This window comes from Elephantulus edwardii, unplaced genomic scaffold, assembly GCF_000299155.1.
Source record: "Elephantulus edwardii isolate Elephantulus edwardi_28Jun2011 unplaced genomic scaffold, EleEdw1.0 scaffold00027, whole genome shotgun sequence".
Classification (NCBI taxonomy): Eukaryota; Metazoa; Chordata; class Mammalia; order Macroscelidea; family Macroscelididae; genus Elephantulus; species Elephantulus edwardii.
The window spans coordinates 7,722,048-7,741,495 of NW_006399777.1; the positions used below are offsets into that span (position 1 = coordinate 7,722,048).

At 41.3% G+C, this 19,448-nt stretch overlaps 1 protein-coding gene across 1 annotated transcript in view; it reads right to left on the reverse strand.

The window, feature by feature from the left end:
- Positions 1-19,448, reverse strand: part of ZNF385D (zinc finger protein 385D) — a 343,402-nt gene that overhangs the window by 185,172 nt on the left and 138,782 nt on the right. Inside the window, exon 3 of the mRNA XM_006883410.1 lies at positions 8,173-8,283. Coding sequence (XP_006883472.1) covers positions 8,173-8,283 — 111 coding nt within the window. The remainder of the gene's footprint in view (positions 1-8,172; positions 8,284-19,448) is intronic.

Consider the following 19,448-nt stretch of genomic DNA (forward strand, 5'->3'; position numbering starts at 1 on the left):
CCTGCGCTGTCCCTCCACCCTCCCAAGCATGATGTCCTTCTCCAAGGACCGGTCTCTCCTCACAACATGTCCAAAGTATGTTAGACGGAGCCTTAGAATCCTTGCCTCCAAGGAGCCACCCAGTTTAACCCTTTCCAGGATGAATCTGTTTGTTTTCCTAGCAGTCCATGGTTAGGGAGGATTTTTGAGTACAAGTCTAAAGCACGGGCTGTCTAATTTTAGATCCAATGTTTTTCCTATACTTCCACCTGGCTCCCTTGACCTCTGCTTTTAGAGCCTGCTCTGGGATTTGATCCTTACACAGCATGTGTAGAATTTAGGAGCCTTTCTCCTTGGAGACGCAATGAACTACTAACATCTGATTGCGAGAGTGGTAGCAACTACAGCATCTCTTGCGCATGTCTGTAGACTGCAGGCTGTGCTAGAGAATCCAAACCGGAAGTGATAGCTAGAATAACCCAAGTACAAAATCGACAAAAGACTTGGAAAGAATTTTCACAGAGGTAGATATTCAAATCGTAAACACACATGGAGAAATGCTCCAAATCACTGGCAATAAGAGAGATGCAAATCAAAACCACAATGAGGTGCCGTCTCATACCAGTAACAGTGGAAAAGTTAAACAGGGCAGCAAGTGATAGATGCTGGAGAGGATGTGGCGAGAAAGGAACTCATATACACCATTGGGGGGATTGTAAAATGGTGCAACCATTCTGGAAGGCAGTTTGGCGCTTCCTCAAAAGGCCGAACATAAAATTCCATATGACCCAGCTATTCCGCTACTTGGAATATACCCTGAGAATATGAGAACTGAGGCTCAAAGTGAGATTTGTACACCAATGTTCATAGCAGCATTATTCACCATTGCAAGAACATGGAAACAGCCCAAATGTCCAACCACAAAAGAATGGATTGGGAAATTATGGTACATTCACACAATGGAATACTATGCAGCATGCAGGAACACTAAGCAGCTTGTGGATTTGAACCACGCACACCTTTGATATTGTAGAGTAGCTTACTATCACTAGGTCATCAGGGCGACTGTATATACTATACCTTACAGTCTATGAAATGTACAATATCATTGTGAGGGGGAATCTAGTTGATTATGACTTAGTGACCCAACAGATCTGAGCCTGCCCTATGCTACAGCATCCTCAGCCTCTGCCATGCTCAAGCCCACTGCAGGCGTCACTGCACTAATCCATCTCACTGAGGGTCTTCCTCTCTTTTCCTAACCCTCTATCTTTTGCAAGTAAGACAATTCCCATCTGTTCTCCATCTATTATGATGTCTACTGGTGCAGCGGTGAGGATTTTTGTTTTCTTGATGTTGACTTGTAATCCATATTGAAGGCTGTAGAAATTTATCTTCTGTAACAAACATGCTTAATTCTCCTCTTTTTCACCAAAGAAGGTTGTGTGTCATCTGCACAATGCAGGCTGTTAATGAGTCTTCCTCTGTGACTGATGCCACAATATTCTTCATAAAGTCTAGCTTCTTGGCTGATTTCTTCATGACACAGATTGAAGAGGTACGAAGAAAGGACACAGCCCTTATGTACATTTTTTCCTAGGAATTCTGCTGTCAGGAACTACTCTAAAATAGTGACAAGCCGTGATATTAACTTGAAGACTAAGTTACATATGATCCAAACCATGATACCTTTTCAATTACTTGCTGTGCATCTGAAAGTTGGATAATATGGAAGAATAAAGAAGAATTGATGTCTTTGATCTGTGGCATTGGAAAATAGTACTAATGTCCCGATGGATGGATGGATGGACAGATAATAGATCTCATTTATAGTTCATCTATATCTATTTCATCTATATTATCTTTATCTATCTTGGAGAAAGTTCACCTGGGTAGTCCTTACAAGCAAGTAGAATGAAAATTCACCTCACCTACTTTGGACATGTTAAGAAGAGCCAGTTTTTGGAAAAAGACATTACGCTTGGAAAGGTGGAGGGTCAATGAGAGAGAGGAAGATCCTCTATGAGACGGATTGACAGCAGAGCTGCAGCAAAGGGCTCATGCATGTCAGAGATGAGGTGGATGGCTCAAGATGAGTCAAGGTTTGGATCTGTCGGCCACAGCATTGCTGTGAATTGTAGTTGACCCAGCAGCACCAAAAAACTTTCTCAGCATGATTTCTCACTCTAAGGGAATGCCCAAAGAAAGGGAGATGAAGTTCCACAATCTAAGGAGACTCTGGGTGCAATTCCTCCAAGACAGCTCCGTCCACACTTTTTTGCAACCCGTGACATAGTCAATAGGCTTCATTCACACCACAACTCAAAGGCTTCTTGGCATCATTCTGTTTTTGGCTTCTTTATTCATCGTCTATCTTTAGATGTGTCTAATAGCATTATATTTCAGTATTGGAAATATTGAAAATATTTTTGAGAATTAGCACACTGTGACACACATACAGTGAGAACATGCTTGTAGAAAAATGATGCTCATGGACGTACAAGAAGCACGGCTGCCTTAGACCTTCAATTTGTAAAAAACAAAAGTAAACAACCGCAGCTGAGAAGTGAAGCAAAGCGTGATGAAAAGAGGGGCGCCCAAAGATGAGGAAGGCCCCAGTGATACCCCCGTGAGGGGACTTGAGTCCTCTACAAGGTGTTTTTCTTGGTTTTGAGTTTTTTACATTTTTATTTCATCCTGGTTTATTAATTGCCCCCTCCAGTAATTAATTATTGACTGTCCCTGAGTTTCAAACAAGTAGCTACTGTGATCTAGCCAGTAAACTTATTTTAATGTATTTACTGCATTTTCTGCTTTGATTGTCAATGTGTCGAAATATAACTGATGTCTTTGAAAGGACCCGTGAGTGCGTGTGAGTGAGCACTGGCCAGGGAGCGGCTGTACAGAACAGCTACGGTTACACCCTGTAAACTTCGTAAAGGAAGTCCAAGCTCTCTCTCTAGGAAAGACTGCTGTAACCGGAGACACCCGGGCCTCCATCCATGCCATTATTCAAACACTTCCTAGATGAACCTGTAAGCGGGTGTGCTGCTCCCCACTGACCAGATAAATGGAAACAGCAGAGAGGCAAGCGTGGTCTCCGCCCTGACAGCCACTGGCCACGTGGCCGTTTACAAGTCACTTACATGTCACTCTTAGCATTTGAAATTGGCAGCAGTTTGAACACAGCGGAAATGATAAAGGTGGCCTAGTGTTAGGCAGCATTTCATTCTGTTTTACACAAGGTCACTATGAACTCACGGACAAGCTCCTTCCACCACCCCCCAGCGAGCATCTTATAAAATCTCACTGTTACAAGGCTAAACATAACGTCTCTTAGATGCTGCCATTTCAAAATTCTATTTGAATAAGAACCGATTCAACAAAAGGTTTCCCTTCAATAAGCAACCAATGAGAACCTATTTTCTACTTCACTTAATCTTATATTCACGCTTTCCTCCACATAAGTTACCATTCAAAAGCAGACTTATTAACTTACTGAAGCCTGATGGTAATTAACACTCATTTTAAGGTGCTGATAATTGGACAAATAGAAACCTTTCAGCATTTAATTGGAAGTCTCTGCATAACGCTCCAAACCCCATTTGAGTATAGAGGGGGTTTTGTGGTTTACTTTGTTTTTGAGAAAAAGTCTATGGCATGAGATGACAATTTGATTTGAAGCCCATATTACTTATGCCATTTCTAAGGGAAATGTATAAAGAAAATGTATAAGACCGCAATCAGGCATAGACTGATGTAAAATTTAAATATAAAAGGTTAAAATAAATAAAAACAGAAAGAGAAAATTGGATTGCCATGCTTCAGAGGATTAAAGCAGCACAAGTTATTATTTTTTATTTGGAAGGGGAAGTGGCTTTGAAATTTTAAAAAGTTGATACCGCAAAAATACTTTTCTCTGTGATAGAAGAGTGAATCAAGCATACAACCAAATTACAGTGTTATTTTTCAAGAAAGATCTTAGGTTTAAGAAAGGGAAAAAAAAATCCTAGACTCATCTGGAAAGGATAAAATGGCATGGCATTTGTGGAATGATAAAGCTGTTAGAAATAAAATGATTTATTTTATGTAAACACACACATATTTACATATTTTGGTTCTTATGTTGGCTATTTTCATGTATAAAGATGGTAAATTTATTTCACCTTGGTACTCAACATCTAAATAGTTTGTAAAATTCTTATTCATGGTCATGACCAATCAGTGAGGAAACACATCTAATATTTCCAGCATATTAACTTGTTTTTTCTAGCTTTTTAAAATTATTTTAATGAAAGTTTTCAGAGATTTTTGATTTCCATTCATTCATTGTTGCACTTCCCCCCCGCCCCGACCATCCCTCCCCACCAGTTAGCTCCTCTTTGAAAAGTTAAAAAAAAAAACAACAAACTTTGTTATACAATTCACCCTCCGCCCCCAGTCCGTTCTACTATGAAGCTTTCATTGAGGACTCTTGTCATGAAAATAATACCTAATCATATATTCCTTTTAAATAGTTCTCTCCCTCATCTGTTTTAACATAGTATATATTATTTATCCCCTCTTTTCTTCGTTTCCTCCCAATCCCGATGTCAGTCCCATTTTACAACAGTGACACTATGCAGTATTTGTCCTTTTGTGACTGAGATATTTCACTCAGCATAATGTCCTCCAGGGTCACCCATTTTGCAAAATACTTCATGAGTTCCTAGTTTTTAAATGCAGCGTAGTATTCCATTGTGTGAATATACCACAGCTTCTCTATCCATTCGTTTGTTGATGGGCACTTGGTTTGTTTCCAACTCTTTGCTATTGTGAACAAAGCAGCAATAAACACGGGTGTGCGTATTAACCCCTCTTACTGATTAATACTACAGAGTTGTTAAACTCTCTCAGAAGTTGATTCCTGCTCACAATAACCATCCGTCGAGTTTCTGAGACTGTACAGATTACAGGAGAGGACTCTTTACTCCACAGAGTAGCTGGGGTATTGGAACTGCTGACCTCTTGGTCAGCAGCCTGGTACATGATGTGTTATGTCACCAAGATTCAAGACCGCAGTAAAGTAAATATATGAGAACAATGAATCGACATGTGTTCAGTTCAGAAAGAACAAAGAAACTGGGCTGAGCAATTGTCTGATGAATGGAGGGTGTCATCAGCTTCAGTTCAGGCTCAAAGGAAACATCTATAGTAAAGTCTGTAGTGGGCAGAAAAATGACCTCTCCCAAATCTCCACATTCTAATCCTTAAGACATAAGAATATATTACATCACTGGGTAACTAGAAAATAAAGCAGCCAGTGAATCAGATCAAAGTGCTAAAGAGCAATGATGTTAGTCTAGAGACTAAGGTGTCTCTGATGTAGGCCATACTCTTAGCAATTACTTGCCATGCATCAGAGAGTTGGACAATGACTAAGGATGACAAAAGAATCGATGCCTTCAAATTTTGGTGCTGGAGAAGAGTATTGAACATATCATGGACTGCCAAGAAAACAGATAGGTCTGTCTTGGAGAGAATGAAACCATTTTCTCCTTGGAGGCAGCAAGGATTTTGAAGTTCCGTCTTATAAACTTTGGGCACGTGGCCAGGAGCGACTAGTCTTGGAAAAGGAAACCATGCTTGGACATTTGTCCCATGATTGCTTATATCAAATAATTGTAGGAGGACTAGGGGTAGAAAGTAGCACTTCTGATTCCCATCTCCTATTCCATTGGATGTAAGGGAAGTCTTCCTAGGATGTGACCAGTGATAACTTTTATATGAGGAGGAACGTTTCATACCACTAAGAAATTGTCACTGAGAGTGGATTGCATCTTTTGGAGGTCCCTGGTCGACAAGACTGCATGACATCAGGGAATGCCAGAATATGTGACATCTATGGATGCTGAAGTCAGCAAGGCCTTCCCTCCACAGTAACAGGGAGAGAGGGCCCTTCACCTAGAGCTAGCCCTCCAAATTTGAACATCTATCCTCTATGGACCCCCATGCCAGTACATCTCATCTCCACAATACCTAGTATGTCAATATTTATGCGTTCCATTCCTTCCTTAACAAGATCTAATTTTCCTACATTCATGGTTCTCACATCCCATGTTCCAAACGCTAGTGTCTGCTTACAACTGTTCCTCTTCGTTTGTATTTCCATACTTGAAATCTCCGCCTCAAGCTGCCCTCTCTGGTGGCCTAGTGAGAAGCTGAGCTACAATCCCAAAGACACATGGTTCAAACCCACTAGCTGCTCTGTGAGAAGAGAGGAAGGATGGGCAGCCTCTTCCTGTGCAATTTACCGCCTCTGAAAACTCATGGGAGGTTCGGATATGGGTCAGTTCTGACTTGATGACACACAACAACTGCCTTCTAAACTGGACGCTAATAGCTCACTTTGTTAAAGTTTCCCACTTGCTGGTTACTGTAGCATCACATAACTAAGGCTGTCACGTCAGCTCTCTGGAAGGCTTCATTATCATTATCTGACCAGTCCAACAGTGAAATTCCAGCAGGATTTAAGGACACGAGAACTATGAGCAAACCACTTAAAACTAACAATTTGAGGGCTGTGAATGTTTGCCAGGTGTTCAGAAATCGTCAGAGCTGCCACCACCGAGCCCAGCGCTCTTGTTAGCATGCGAGGTCTCGGTCGCAGCTGCCAGAAGACAATCCAGCAGTTCACAGCGCTCACCACCTGGATGGATTTTATTCCTAATGAACTGGTACATTTCCCAAAATTTACGTAAAATCCAATATTAAACAAATGACAAAGCCCTCATCAAATAAATTGCTACAGACAGTCTGGTGCGTTCTGTTTTATAGCGGCAGATACTATACATGGTTCAACATCTAAAGTCCAAGCCATCAAACTCCTCACACTCAATGCCATACAGATGAAATCGACTCAGGGCTGACCCTCTGCAGGGATTCGGGAGACTGCAAATCACAAGGGAGATTGTCTGACTTTCCCCCAAACAGCTACTGGTGGATCTGAACCGCGAACCTGTGGGTTTGCACTGTAACTCCTTATGCATGAAATCACCAGAGGGCCTTCTTATCAAATCACTAGGATGCATTGGCTAGGTTCCTCCTTTTTAGAACATCAGCAAAAGTGTTATAAAACTACACAATGATTGTGCTATTCAGTACAAAAACAATAGACAGTAAATATTTTTTTTTTTTTTTAGTTTTAAAAGGAGATTTTCCTGTAGCAGGAACTAGACATTTTACTTTGTGCCATATTCAATGCCGGACTGTCTGATGGGCCATGCTCCTCAGCAGAGAGCACACCTAGACGATCTGCTTTCCTGGAAAGCCCACGGCCTAGAGGGCCTCACATCCTCCCTAGTCCAATTCTCTTAGCTCATCCCACTGTATACAAATTTAAGACTAAACGGTAGCTTGGGAGAGACCATTGTGATAGAAGGTGACTAGGTTTACCCAGAGTGTAAAAAAAAACAAAAAAGTCTTAGAGCCTAATTTACTCCTTTCAGATTAACATCACTCTTTTCTTTTCTCTCCATCACACAATGACTTTTTATTTCTGATCGACATAATCAATAAATAAAGTTGGTTTTGGGGGGCAAATGTTTTTCTTATTGGCCACCAGCCAAAGTCAGCATCACTGAGATGAAACCAGAGTTCTCCTTAGTCCTTAAGAAAGGTGGGGAAAGTGAATCACCTGATCTCCACTTAAATTTTATTGTTTTAGCACTTGAGTGCTTTGAGAGATTTGGGACCTCCTGTTACAACGCTAATGATCCCAAAGGAATCGTGGGAAAGCTCACAGACTAAGATAATCGAAGACAAAAGGGTGGACTTGGAAGTCTCAAGTCTGACAAAGGAAACAGTCTGGGCCCTGAAAGAATTCACTCCCTTTTTTCAGAGGTGTGGCTGAATGTCCCTAAGTCTGACTGGTATCCAGAGAAAAACATACTGCACACACACAGTGTTTTTAAAACATTATAAAACATTTTCCTGTGTATATTCACAATCATGTATGTGTGATTTTGCCCAGGATTAAACAGTTGAATAGAGTATAATAAATTCAAAAGTCAAAACATAGAAGGAGTTAAAATTTTATCATTGAATTCTGACATGCTCAGTTATTGAAGAAAAATGTTTGAGAAATCTTTTCTCCTGCAAGATTACACCAGCAAAATACTTTTTTTTTCAGTGAATACTGAATGATAAACTTACATCGGAATTAAATCTCAACTGGCAAATGTTGCATGATATGATTTGCTTTCTTCGATGAGGAAGAGGAACCCCGAACGTATGATTTATTACAGCTTTCTGAATCGGGTCCATCTGTAATGAGAAAAAAAAATAAAACAAATAGAAATAAAGCTTGTCAGTTCCATTGGAATGTTGCCTATTTCATTAAAAAGCCAATCTGTACAGCTTCAATCTACTGCACACATAATAAAGAACATTTTTAGTCTAAGAAATGGCATTTCTACTTTGAAAAATAAAAGACAATAAGCTCGAAGCTCGATATGATAAGGAGATGATAAATGTACCCATTAGAATCTGCATGCTAACCATTTTCTCATTTAAGATCAACAATTGTTCCAGTTTGCTAAACCTTAAGTAAAATTAAAAGCAGAATCAAAATCCAAATATTTATTAATACCAGTGGTCTTACACAGAGGTCTGTCCATAGTGCATCCATCATTGCCCCAACCAGAACACTGCTGTGTGACAGGCACACTATTCGGGGTTCTTAGAGTTGGTTCTAGAAATAGGTTCTGTTTTCCACATCGTCCACAAAACAGGACAAGCAAGTGATCCATACAAATCTGAATGTGTCCAACTGCTAATCAAAAGAATGCGTCTTTGACCCACCAACCATTCCTGTTCTATAAAGACCCAGGGTTGTTTGGGGGTCGTGGAGTCAGAACCAACCCAGAGCTGTCCCTCTCGCCAGTTTGCAGAAGCAGTAAATAGTCCAGGAAGGAATTGCACATCTTTTTAGTGATCTACACCTCTAAAACATATCTACACATATGTGTAGAGTAGCTGGTGGATTCGAACTGCTTGTCTATGGGTGGGTGACAGCACTCTTTACCATTAGCCCATCAGAGCTTCTATAAAGATTTACCACCTTAGAAGCCATATGCTCAGTTCCACCTTGTCCAACAGATCACTGTGCATTGCAATCAACTTAACGGTGACAGGTTTCGGGTTCTCACCAAGCCATAGGCCATATCGGTGGTTGTGAACTGTTAACAGCAGATCCAAATTCCTGTAAGCTTGAGCAAGCATTCTGCTTCTGTGTCCAACCCCCATAGCTGGGATGGGGTTTAAATGTGATCATTCAAGAGGCTTCCTTGGCACAGTGAGTAATGAGCCCACTAAGAACAATAAACGTGACTATGAGGTTTTCTCCACGGCACAGCATGTGAACTTGAGTGGGAACAAGAATCTCAGACTTCTCAAGAGGTCTGTCCCTGGCGTCTCATCCACTTCTCACACGGTGAAAAACATCATAACACTTCCAAATGCTTCCAACGTACGGCAGACAGTCGTGACTTCTGAGGATTACCAACAAGTGCCTGAACTTTTAACTTGGATGCAAAGTTCCAAGACAGTTTGCACAATGGGCTTGATTTTGATGAGATCACAACACAAAGAACATTAAGAATGTATCCGAGACACGATGTTCTAGAATTCAACTTGCGTGACACATTATAATTTCTTAATTCTCCTAAACAATTAAATGATGTATTCCGCCTCTTATCTCGCATTTCAAATAATCAGAGTCAGTTAACTCATAGCCTCTCTCCACTTATTGTTTTGTGCCCTTAGGTTGATTATGATGCATAGGGACCCTGTGAATAGACGCACTGACCCCTACCCTAAGCTGTGCCAACCTCACCATTTCCAACACACCTGAGTCCAATGATTCAATTATCACATCAACCGGTCTCATCCAGGGTCTTCCTCTCTGCACTGACCGTCTATCTGTTCAAGCATAATAAATATCCTTCTTCAAGGGTTGGTCCCTCCTGGCAACAGGCTCAAAGTACATGAGATGGAGCTTTAAAATCCTTGCCTCCATGAAGCAATCTAGTTTCACCCTTTCCAGAATAGACTGTCTCTCTTGGCTAAATACTCTTCTCCAGCACCACATCTCAAAAGTACTGACTCTTCTAACGTCATCCTTAGTCACTGTCCAACTCTAAGGTGCATGGTAAGTAATTGAGAAGACCATGGCCTGGATCAGGCCCACGCTGGTCTCTAGATGGTCATCAATGCTTATTATTGCTCCGGAGAGGTCCCTGGCAGCAGACTTTCCTAAAACAACTTGTCTTTTGATTTCCTGATGGCTGGTGCCGAGAGTGTTGATTGTGGACCCAAGCAAGATGAAACTGTTAACAACTTCAGTCTCTTCTCCATGTATCATGATGTGCCGATTGGTTCAGTAGTGAAAGTCTTTATCTTCTTGATGTTGAGATGAGATCCTTTATGGAGAATTCAGTCCCGGACCTTCTGCAGCAAATGCTTCAAGTCCTTCTAAGTTTCGGCAAGCAGGGTGCTGTCATCCGTGTAACGCAGGTTGATGAGCCTTCTTCCAATCCTGATGCCATACTCTTCTTCATAAAGTCTGGCCTCCAGAATAACCTCCAGCAGATAGATTAAAAAGGTTTAGAGAAAGGATACATCCCTGACATACTCCTTTCTTGATTTTGAACCATGCAGTGTCCCTTTGTTCTGTTCTGAGAAATACTTCCGGGTCCAACTATAGGCTTCACATGAGCATAATCAAGTGTTCTGGGATTCTCATTCCTTCCAAGGTTAGCCACAATTTGTTGTGATCCATGCAGCCAAATGCCTTTGCACAGTCAATAAAAACCAAATATTCCTATGGTACTCTTTGCTTTCAGCCAAAGTCCATCTGACATGACAATGACTGTTATAAATCAGAAGTGAATGGACTACAATGGGAATTGATTGGATACCTTTTGTCCCTGCCATGCTGTGTTGATTTTATAGGACATAATAGAACAGCCTCAGAGTATTGTATGCTCTCTCTAAGGAAAAACTGCCAGGTCTCTCTCCAAAGGAGCCACTGTTGGGTTTAAACCTCCCACCTGTTGGTGAGTAACCAAATACTTAATTACTGTGCCACCAGGGCTTCTTCTGTATTGTCTAAGTGTTCTAAACATTTGTTCTAAATGAAAACAGTGAAAATCATTGGGAGCTAGAGATATAGCCTAGTGGTAAGAATCTGTGCTGCAATCCCAAAGGAACACGGTTTGAATCCACCAGCTGCTCCATTGGAGAAAGATAGGCCATCTCCTCCCATGCCATTCACCACCTCTAAAAACCTGCTGGAGGGTTATCTGTGGGTCAGTTCTGACTCGACGGTGCTAAGAAATGGGTTAGTGATTAAAGGGCAAAGTTGCACAGATTCTGGAGAACTCAGACATGTCATCATTTGCGCCTGGCACTGACGCTTTAATGTATCAGGAGCTAATTCATCGTTACCCAGATTCTTGATGAGGCCTCGGGCTGCCTCATCATTTTCAGTTCGCTTGTAGGTATTAAACGATCCTCTCGCTGCTGTTTCTCTCTTTTTGGAGAAATTCACCATACTGTTTTAGAAAACTCATTGAGGTAGAACTTATATTCAATAAACGTTTATATATAGATGCCATTCTCAGCATAGAATTTGATGGGATTGGACAATTTGCACAATGGGACTTTAGCATTCACATAACTTCATCAACTCTCCTTCCAGCCTCACTGTCAAAACCTGCACCATAACCTCAAATTTTGGTAAGAAGCTACACTGCAATACAAAAGGCACACAGTTCAAATCTACCTGTTGCTTCATGGGAGGATAGGCAATCTCCTTCCGTGTAATTCAATGCCTCTGAAAACCCACAGGAGGGTCAGCTAAGAGTTGGTTCTGATTCAACGGTACACAACAACAACAACAACAGAGAAGTTCTATAGATGAATTACACAGTAGGTGGTGTTTGGGGCCAAGCTGTTTTCATTTAAAATGACAAATGTGAGGCACAACCATGTATTCACCTTAGGAGTGGTATCTGGTTTTCTACACCCTTAGATTTTACTCTAAAAGGCATGGCTTCACACCAACTTGCAATTAACCAGAAGGCAACCAGTAAATGCCCCCGTGAAAGAAAAACTTTAAGTGCTTTCTTTTTCTATTGGCCAGCTGATGAGCATTTGAGATGTTTCTAGTAACTTCTATACTCATGTCAATCCTTCATAAACCAAAGAAATGCACTCTTCAGTATCTCTGATTAAACACTGTTGTTGTTTTTGTTAAGTACTGTGGAGTTGTAGACAACTCACAGCAACCCTATGAACAAAAGATCTGAGCACTGTTCATAGAGTTTCCGGAGGTAAGCCATTTCAGATCAACTCCTGCTTCCAAGCTTGTTTTAATTGGAGAGCTCCACCAAACACTGTCCACCATGGATAACCATTATCACATTTGACACATCAGTGTCACAGTGTTTAGCATCACAGCAACCATGAGTTACCTCTGTACAGTAATGCACAGACCAGTGCTGTGCCACCTAGTAGAATGTTTGACCCAAATCAATTTCAACCAGGCCTGAGGGCCGCAGGCCCAAGTGCCCTAATGAGTTTTTAAATAGGAGGCCTTATCATATGTCCTCACTTCCCTTAGCAAATCAACATTCCACCCTAGCCCTCACCAAATCCCAGCCAACAGCTTCTGTAGAACCAGCTCCTGTAGATGGCTTTCAAACTGGTCCGCAGCCGTTTAAACACTAGAAAGTTAATTTAAGATGGCAACCGCTTTGTTGCTTATCTGGGTTCTGCTATAGTCGAGTAGGGTGGAAGGTCGCAGTGGCCTGAAACATGCTTCTTGTCTGTGTATACTGCTAATTCCCCACCCTCTTTAACCTCCCAGCCTTTCCTCCACCTCCTCTCATCCTTCTTCCTCAAAACCCAACCAAGCAATGCACAGAGCTCCGGCCAGCCACCACTCAGAGTGCTCAAACCCTCGTTCTGCTCCCTGGAATCATTCTGAGCCTGCATTTAAAATGGCATCACCAAACGTCTGTGACAAGAACCACCAAGAACCCCGGGGGACAATTATCCCATCAGCCAACAGCAGAAAGAGAAATTAAAAGCAGAAAAAAGGCCACTGGCTTTGAGGGAGTTGCCTCCTCATCTTTTGTTGCATTTGTTTCGAGCATAAATAGGGCTCATTTCTATCGAGGGAGGAGGTGAATTATGCCTAAAACCCACGAAGGAATATTAAAGTCCTCTCATAATGAGAGTCTGAAAGAAAAGGGAACGGTACATTTAAATCAAAGATGGTCTTGGAAATTATGTGGGGCTGAGGTGTTCTCATCGATGGGTGGGCAGGAGAGAAAATTATTTCAGTCTTTCAGCAATGCTGTGGAAGCAATGTCCACATCATAACACATTTGTGTAGGAGGTATTTTGGAACCAGACACTTGATGCAAATGTAGCTTATTTTCTAGATTTAATTCCTTTGTTTGAATTGAATGATGTTCTGATTACTTTGGCTATGAAATCAGATTTCAAAATGCTAAGTGGTGCATTCTTCTTCAGAGACAATTTTATTCCCCAGTATACTTAAAGAAAGGAAGGAGGGAGGAGGGAGAAAAAAGAGCACTTCACTGAATCATATTTTAAAGAAAGATTCCCGGAACCATAGTTATACAAGCCAAAGTAATAATCTTTTCATCATTTTCAAAATCTAGCACAGCGAAAAGAAAACTGTGTGATACTTCATTAATGAACATCAACTGTATGTCCTTAAGCTCTGTTGCTGTGAACTCGAAGGTAGTGCCTGTCTGGTGGTTTAAATCCACCAACATCTCCTTGGGAGAAGGCTGGGCAATCTCCCGCCCTAGTTTACAGTCTCAAAAAACCCTGCTGGAGGGTCAGCTGTCAGAGGGTTCTGACTCGTTGGCAGTGCATTTGAGGTAGTTGAAGTCTGAGTGGTGCTTTGTTTTGATTTTCTATAACACACGTTTGTTGTTAGTGTTTGGCATGTCCATCCTGGCTCAGGCTGACCTCACGTGCGCAGAAGACAAACTTCTCCACAGGATTTTCTACACTGGCTTTCAGAAAGCAGAGCCTCGTGTCGTGCTTACAAAGTGTCTCTGGGTGAGCTCAAACTGCAAACCTTTTGGCTAGTCAGTCCATTGCCACAGAGTCAAAACTGCCTCCTAACCGACCCTGCAAGCAGGTAAATTACCTGGAAGGAGGTTGCCCAATGCGGCCCCCGCCGAACAGCTAGTAGATTCTAACCATCTGCCTTTGGGTTGGCAGCCCAACGCCCTCTCCGCTAGTTGTTGTTATTGTTATGTGCCGTCGAGTCGTTTTCGACTCATAGCGACCCTATGCACAACAGCCCTAAACCCTGCTCTATCCTGCGCCAACCGCACTGCCTCCGACACACCCATCCTGATTACCCCAGTCACTGAATCAATCCACCTCATAGAGGGTCTTTCCCTCCTGCGCTGTCCCTCCACCCTCCCAAGCATGATGTCCCTTTCCAAGGACCTGTCCCTCCTGGCAACATGTCCAAAGTATGTCAGACGAAGCCCCAGAATCCTTGCCTCCAAGGAGCAGCCTGGTTTAATCCTCTCCAAGATGAATCTGTTTGTTTTCCTGGCAGTCCATGGTACATTCAGTACCCTTCTCCAGCACCACAGCTCAAAAGCATCCACTCTCCTTCTGTCCTCCCTAGTCATTGTCCAACTCTCTGAGGCATAACTATCTTCGCTAGTAGGTAAGCATTTAACAGTTTCTGTCACATGAAGACACACACACACACACACACACACACACACACACTCTGCAATTGATAAGCGGATTGTAGATGACTAGGAATACCCAGATCCTACCTCTCTAGTAGTTTGAATACAACTTAGACACCTAACAGAGGACCAGTTATGATGCAGTTCTGACCCAATGAAAATGGAAATGAGATGTTCTAAAGCAAAAAATTATCTCACTTCTCAAGAAGCATTTATCACTATGTGTCAGAGAACCGGGCAATGACTAGGGGTGATAGAAGGAGAGTTGATGCCTTTGAGCTTTGGTGCTGGAGAAGAGTATTGCATATACCATGGACTGCTAAGAAAACAAACAGATTCATCCTGGAGAGGGTTAAATCAGGCTCCTCCTTGGAGGCAAAGATTCTGAAGCTTTGTCTGACATACTGTGGACATGTTGGCAAGGAGGGACCAGTCCTTGGAGACGGATGTCATGCTTGGGAGGGCGGAGTGACAGTGCAGGAGAGGAAGACCCTCTATGAGATGGATTGATTTAGTGACTGGGGTAATGGGGGGGTAGGTGTATCAGAGACAGTGAGGTTGGCACTGGATAGAACACGGTTTAGGGGTTTGCACATAGGGTCGCTATGAGTCACAGGTGACTTGAAAGCACATAACAACAACATTTAACTAAAAGAACTCTGAGTCAGGTTATAGTTAACAAGTATTGCCACAACGATTTTTACAAATATTTAATCATTGTTTTGATTGGCCTGTTATTATCCTCAATGATTGACACAGAGACTGGAACAATGGTCTTGAGTCTAGAAGAAATGTGGAAAATGGTACGGGACAAGGAAGGCTGTGATTGTTGTTTATCTCTCCAAAACCCTGAAGAGCAATGATGTCAGTTTAAAGACTAAGGTGTGCCAGATTCAAGTCACAGTCTTTCTAATCACCTGCTATGTATCTGAGAGCTGGGCAATGACTAAAGTTGATGGGAAAACAATCAATGTATTTGTGTAGTGGTATTGGACAGGGTGCCAAATATGCCACGGACTGCCTAAAGAACAAAGAGCTATGTCTTGGAGAAAGTGTACCGAGTACGTTCCTTGAATGCAAGGATGGTGAAATTTTGTCTCACGCACTTTGGACACGTTAGGAAAGGCTATTCCATGAAAAGGGACATCATGCTTGGAAAGGTGGAAGGTAAGCAGAGGAGAGAGGAAAGCTCTCAATGAGTCTGTGTCAATGGATTGTTGGGGATGATAGAGACGGCACAGGATGATCATAAGGTCACTGTGGGTCTAACTCTTGAAGATACTTAACAACGTGTGCGCTAGTGGGGTTGATGGCATATAACCACCACCACTGCTTAGAAGCTCAGAGAATGAGCGAGAGGAGGAGAAAAACAAAACCCCAAAAGCTACGGTAACTTTGCTCACGAGGCTTTTACTGTTATTTTTGGTTTCATGGGTTGAAAAAAAATTAAAATAAAAATAAGGTGATCATCATTATTGTTTATCTTTTGACAGTTTAGAAAATCATTTTCAAGAGGTTATAAAGATTAGAAAGGTATAAACAAGATTTAATACTTTTAGTACAATATTAGATACATTCCACTAAAAATGCGATGCTCAGAAATACATAAAAATGTCGAGTCAAATTTCATTCTCCCATAGAACCACTGAATTAAAACTTAAAGGAATGGTAAGCTCTGTATTTCTAAGCATATTTATTTACTTTCAAAATTGAGATATCTTGATAGCTAGCATCTTCCTTATTTTTCTAAGTCCCCACCCTTTAAGTCCAACAAAAATTAAGAATGATACACTACTTATTGATATGCTCACCCAAACTCTAGACTAGAATTCAATTTCAGACTCAGCCTATGGCCTTATTTAAGTCAAATGAATATGTTTTTTTCTTCATTTCAGGTTTAAAGTATCTTTGCATTTCTATCTAAAGCTGTGGTTTTCCCTCACCTTCCCCCTGGGCATTCTGCTAGATTGATTTGTAAATGAGTATACCTGGGAGATACCTTAGCAACAGAAGCCAGATTTCACAGCACAGCCAGACCTGTTTTCCAAGAAGATGGGGCTTACCCTTGAGTTTAGGTTTCCTGTTCTCTGTTCCTACCATTCCGGTGGCTTTCAGTTTTTAAAATTAAAAAATAACAATGTCAATGCCAAGAAATGTACAAATTCAGATACATAACGGTTGACACGTAAACTGGTGTTTCTAAGTAACAATCACCAGGAAGGAAAAAAGTAAGGATTACACTTTATGAACATGCTTTGTATTTGATATGTGTCACCGTTATCTGTATCCTAAAAAGACACAGGAATATCTGCCTTGTGCACAATTAGTTGTAGTTGTTATATGCCGTCAAGTCGCCTGCGACTCACAGTGACCCTATGTATATCAGCTCTGATCCTGCCCTATCCTGTGCCAATCTTACTGTCTTCTGACACACGTACCCCCATTACCCCAGTCACTGAATCAATCCACCTCATCAAGGGTCTTCTTCTCCTGCGCTGCCCCTCCACACTCCCAAGCATGACGTCCCTCTTCAAGGACTGGTCCCTTCTGGCAACATGTCCAAAGTATGTCAGACAGAGCTTCAGAATTCTTGCCTCCAAGGAGCAGTCTGGCTTCACCGTCTCCAGGACGAACAAGTTCTCCTAGCAGTCCATGGTATATTCAATACCCTTCTCCTACACCATAGCTCAAAGGCATCAGTTCTCCTTCTAACATTCCTAGCCATTGTCCAGCTCTCTGATGCATAGCAAGTAACTAGTTGTTGTAGAGCCACTTAATATATGCAAACCTATCACTAAATCTTTCTGCCTGAGTAAATCCCCTATTCAAGTTCTTGATATATTTCTTCCTGATTATTTATAATTTCATGGTATTAAGTTTTCTTAATATTAACAGTATTATGTAAGGAAGCTTGATGATCTTTATGTCTTAGTCCATAGGGGTTGATCGGCTAATCTCTGATGATTCCAATATTTTAGTTATTGTACTGGGAGAAAAATCAACTCACATGTGACTTACAGACTCAGAAACTCAATGAAGGGTCAGCTGTGATTTAGTTCTGACTGGACAGAAATAAGTTATGAATATATACTAAGTATGAATATTAACAATAATGACCAAAGGTCACATGAGTTGTACAAGTAGGTTAAAAAAATTATACATGGAGAAAGCAAATAAAAAAAAAAGACAAAGACAAAAATGGATGCCAAAGAGTTACTGAAATTTGCTCTTGAACTTAGAATAGAGAGTGGATGAAATTAAGAGACTCAAGAGAAGATTTCAAGGACAACTCCAAAAAGACAAAGTAAGGTATTATAATGAAATATGCAAAGACACAGAATTAAAAATCAAAGGAAAGTACATGAGTTAGCATTTCTTAAATGGAACTAAAGAAAAAAAGCTTCTAGTTACAATGTTGAAGGACTCTATGGGCAAAACAGGAATCATGCAGAGACCACCAAAAGAAAATGAGGGGAGGCACACAGCCACTGTACCAAAAAGAACTGGTTTCACATACAAAAAAATAACATCCAACCATCGCCGCAGGGAGTAGCATATCGAAAATTAATGGTAGTGATGAGAAAAGTCTAAGTCTCACAGAAGGCAGGGGCACAAACAGTGCTCTAGGAATTGATGAAATATCAATTGAGATGTATCAACAAATGGAAGCAATGCAGTCAGCACCACTATGGATAGCTCCTTCTGAAAAGGATAATTTTTTTTTTTTACTACTTGTTTGATCTATAAACAGTGCAAATAATCCAAGAATCCTTCCTGTTTCAACCTAGTCAGTACATTTTTTTATCTATTGAAAAGTACATTAACATCGATCCAGTGGAAAAAAAATATGTTAACAGCTGGTTGACTCTGATCTTTAGGGATCCTATAACCTACTACTATGAGATCTATTGTGAATGATTTTTGCTAGAATATCTACAATTAGCAGCTCCATCAGGAATCATTTTAAAATGTTGGCATTTTTTTTAGTCTAGTATCCTTCATGCAATATTATACCTGTGTTTATTTTGCTCATTTTCAATGTGGTATAGTATTCCAGGAAGCAGGAGTGGTAACAACAGTAGAACACAGAGATGCTTATGTTAGAAACACAAATCAGAATGAATTCTAGGTAAAGTTCCTGCTGTATTATACACAATGGCTAAGCAGGAGCGACATCCACTTCCTAAACAACCTGCCTCCGGAAACTTTGATAAACGTCGATAGCTGTAGAGCGGCTTCAGGCCTTTTGTTCATAGTGTTGCTGTGAGCTGTGCTCGACTCGAAGGCAATCGACAACATAGTATTCTAAGTCTGGTCATATGACAATCACTAGGGAGACCTGGCTCTTGCTGCTGCTGCTGATGATGAAGATGAAGACGATGACAATGACGATGATACACAGCATCAAGTCAGAACCGACCGGTGGGTTTTCAGAGGCAGTAAATCACATGTGGGGAGAGTGCCCATCCTTCTCCCACAGAGCAACAGTCTATACAGGCATCTTTTTAGATAGTTGTAAGTGTAGACATGGGTTTTTTCCTATCTCTTCATACTAGCTTGCCCCTGGAAACCCTATGAACCTGGAGAGAGGATGAAAGGCACCCAAGCGTCAAGGACTCTCCTTCATAGGGTCGCTATAAGTCACCTGCAACTCGACGGCACTTAACAACA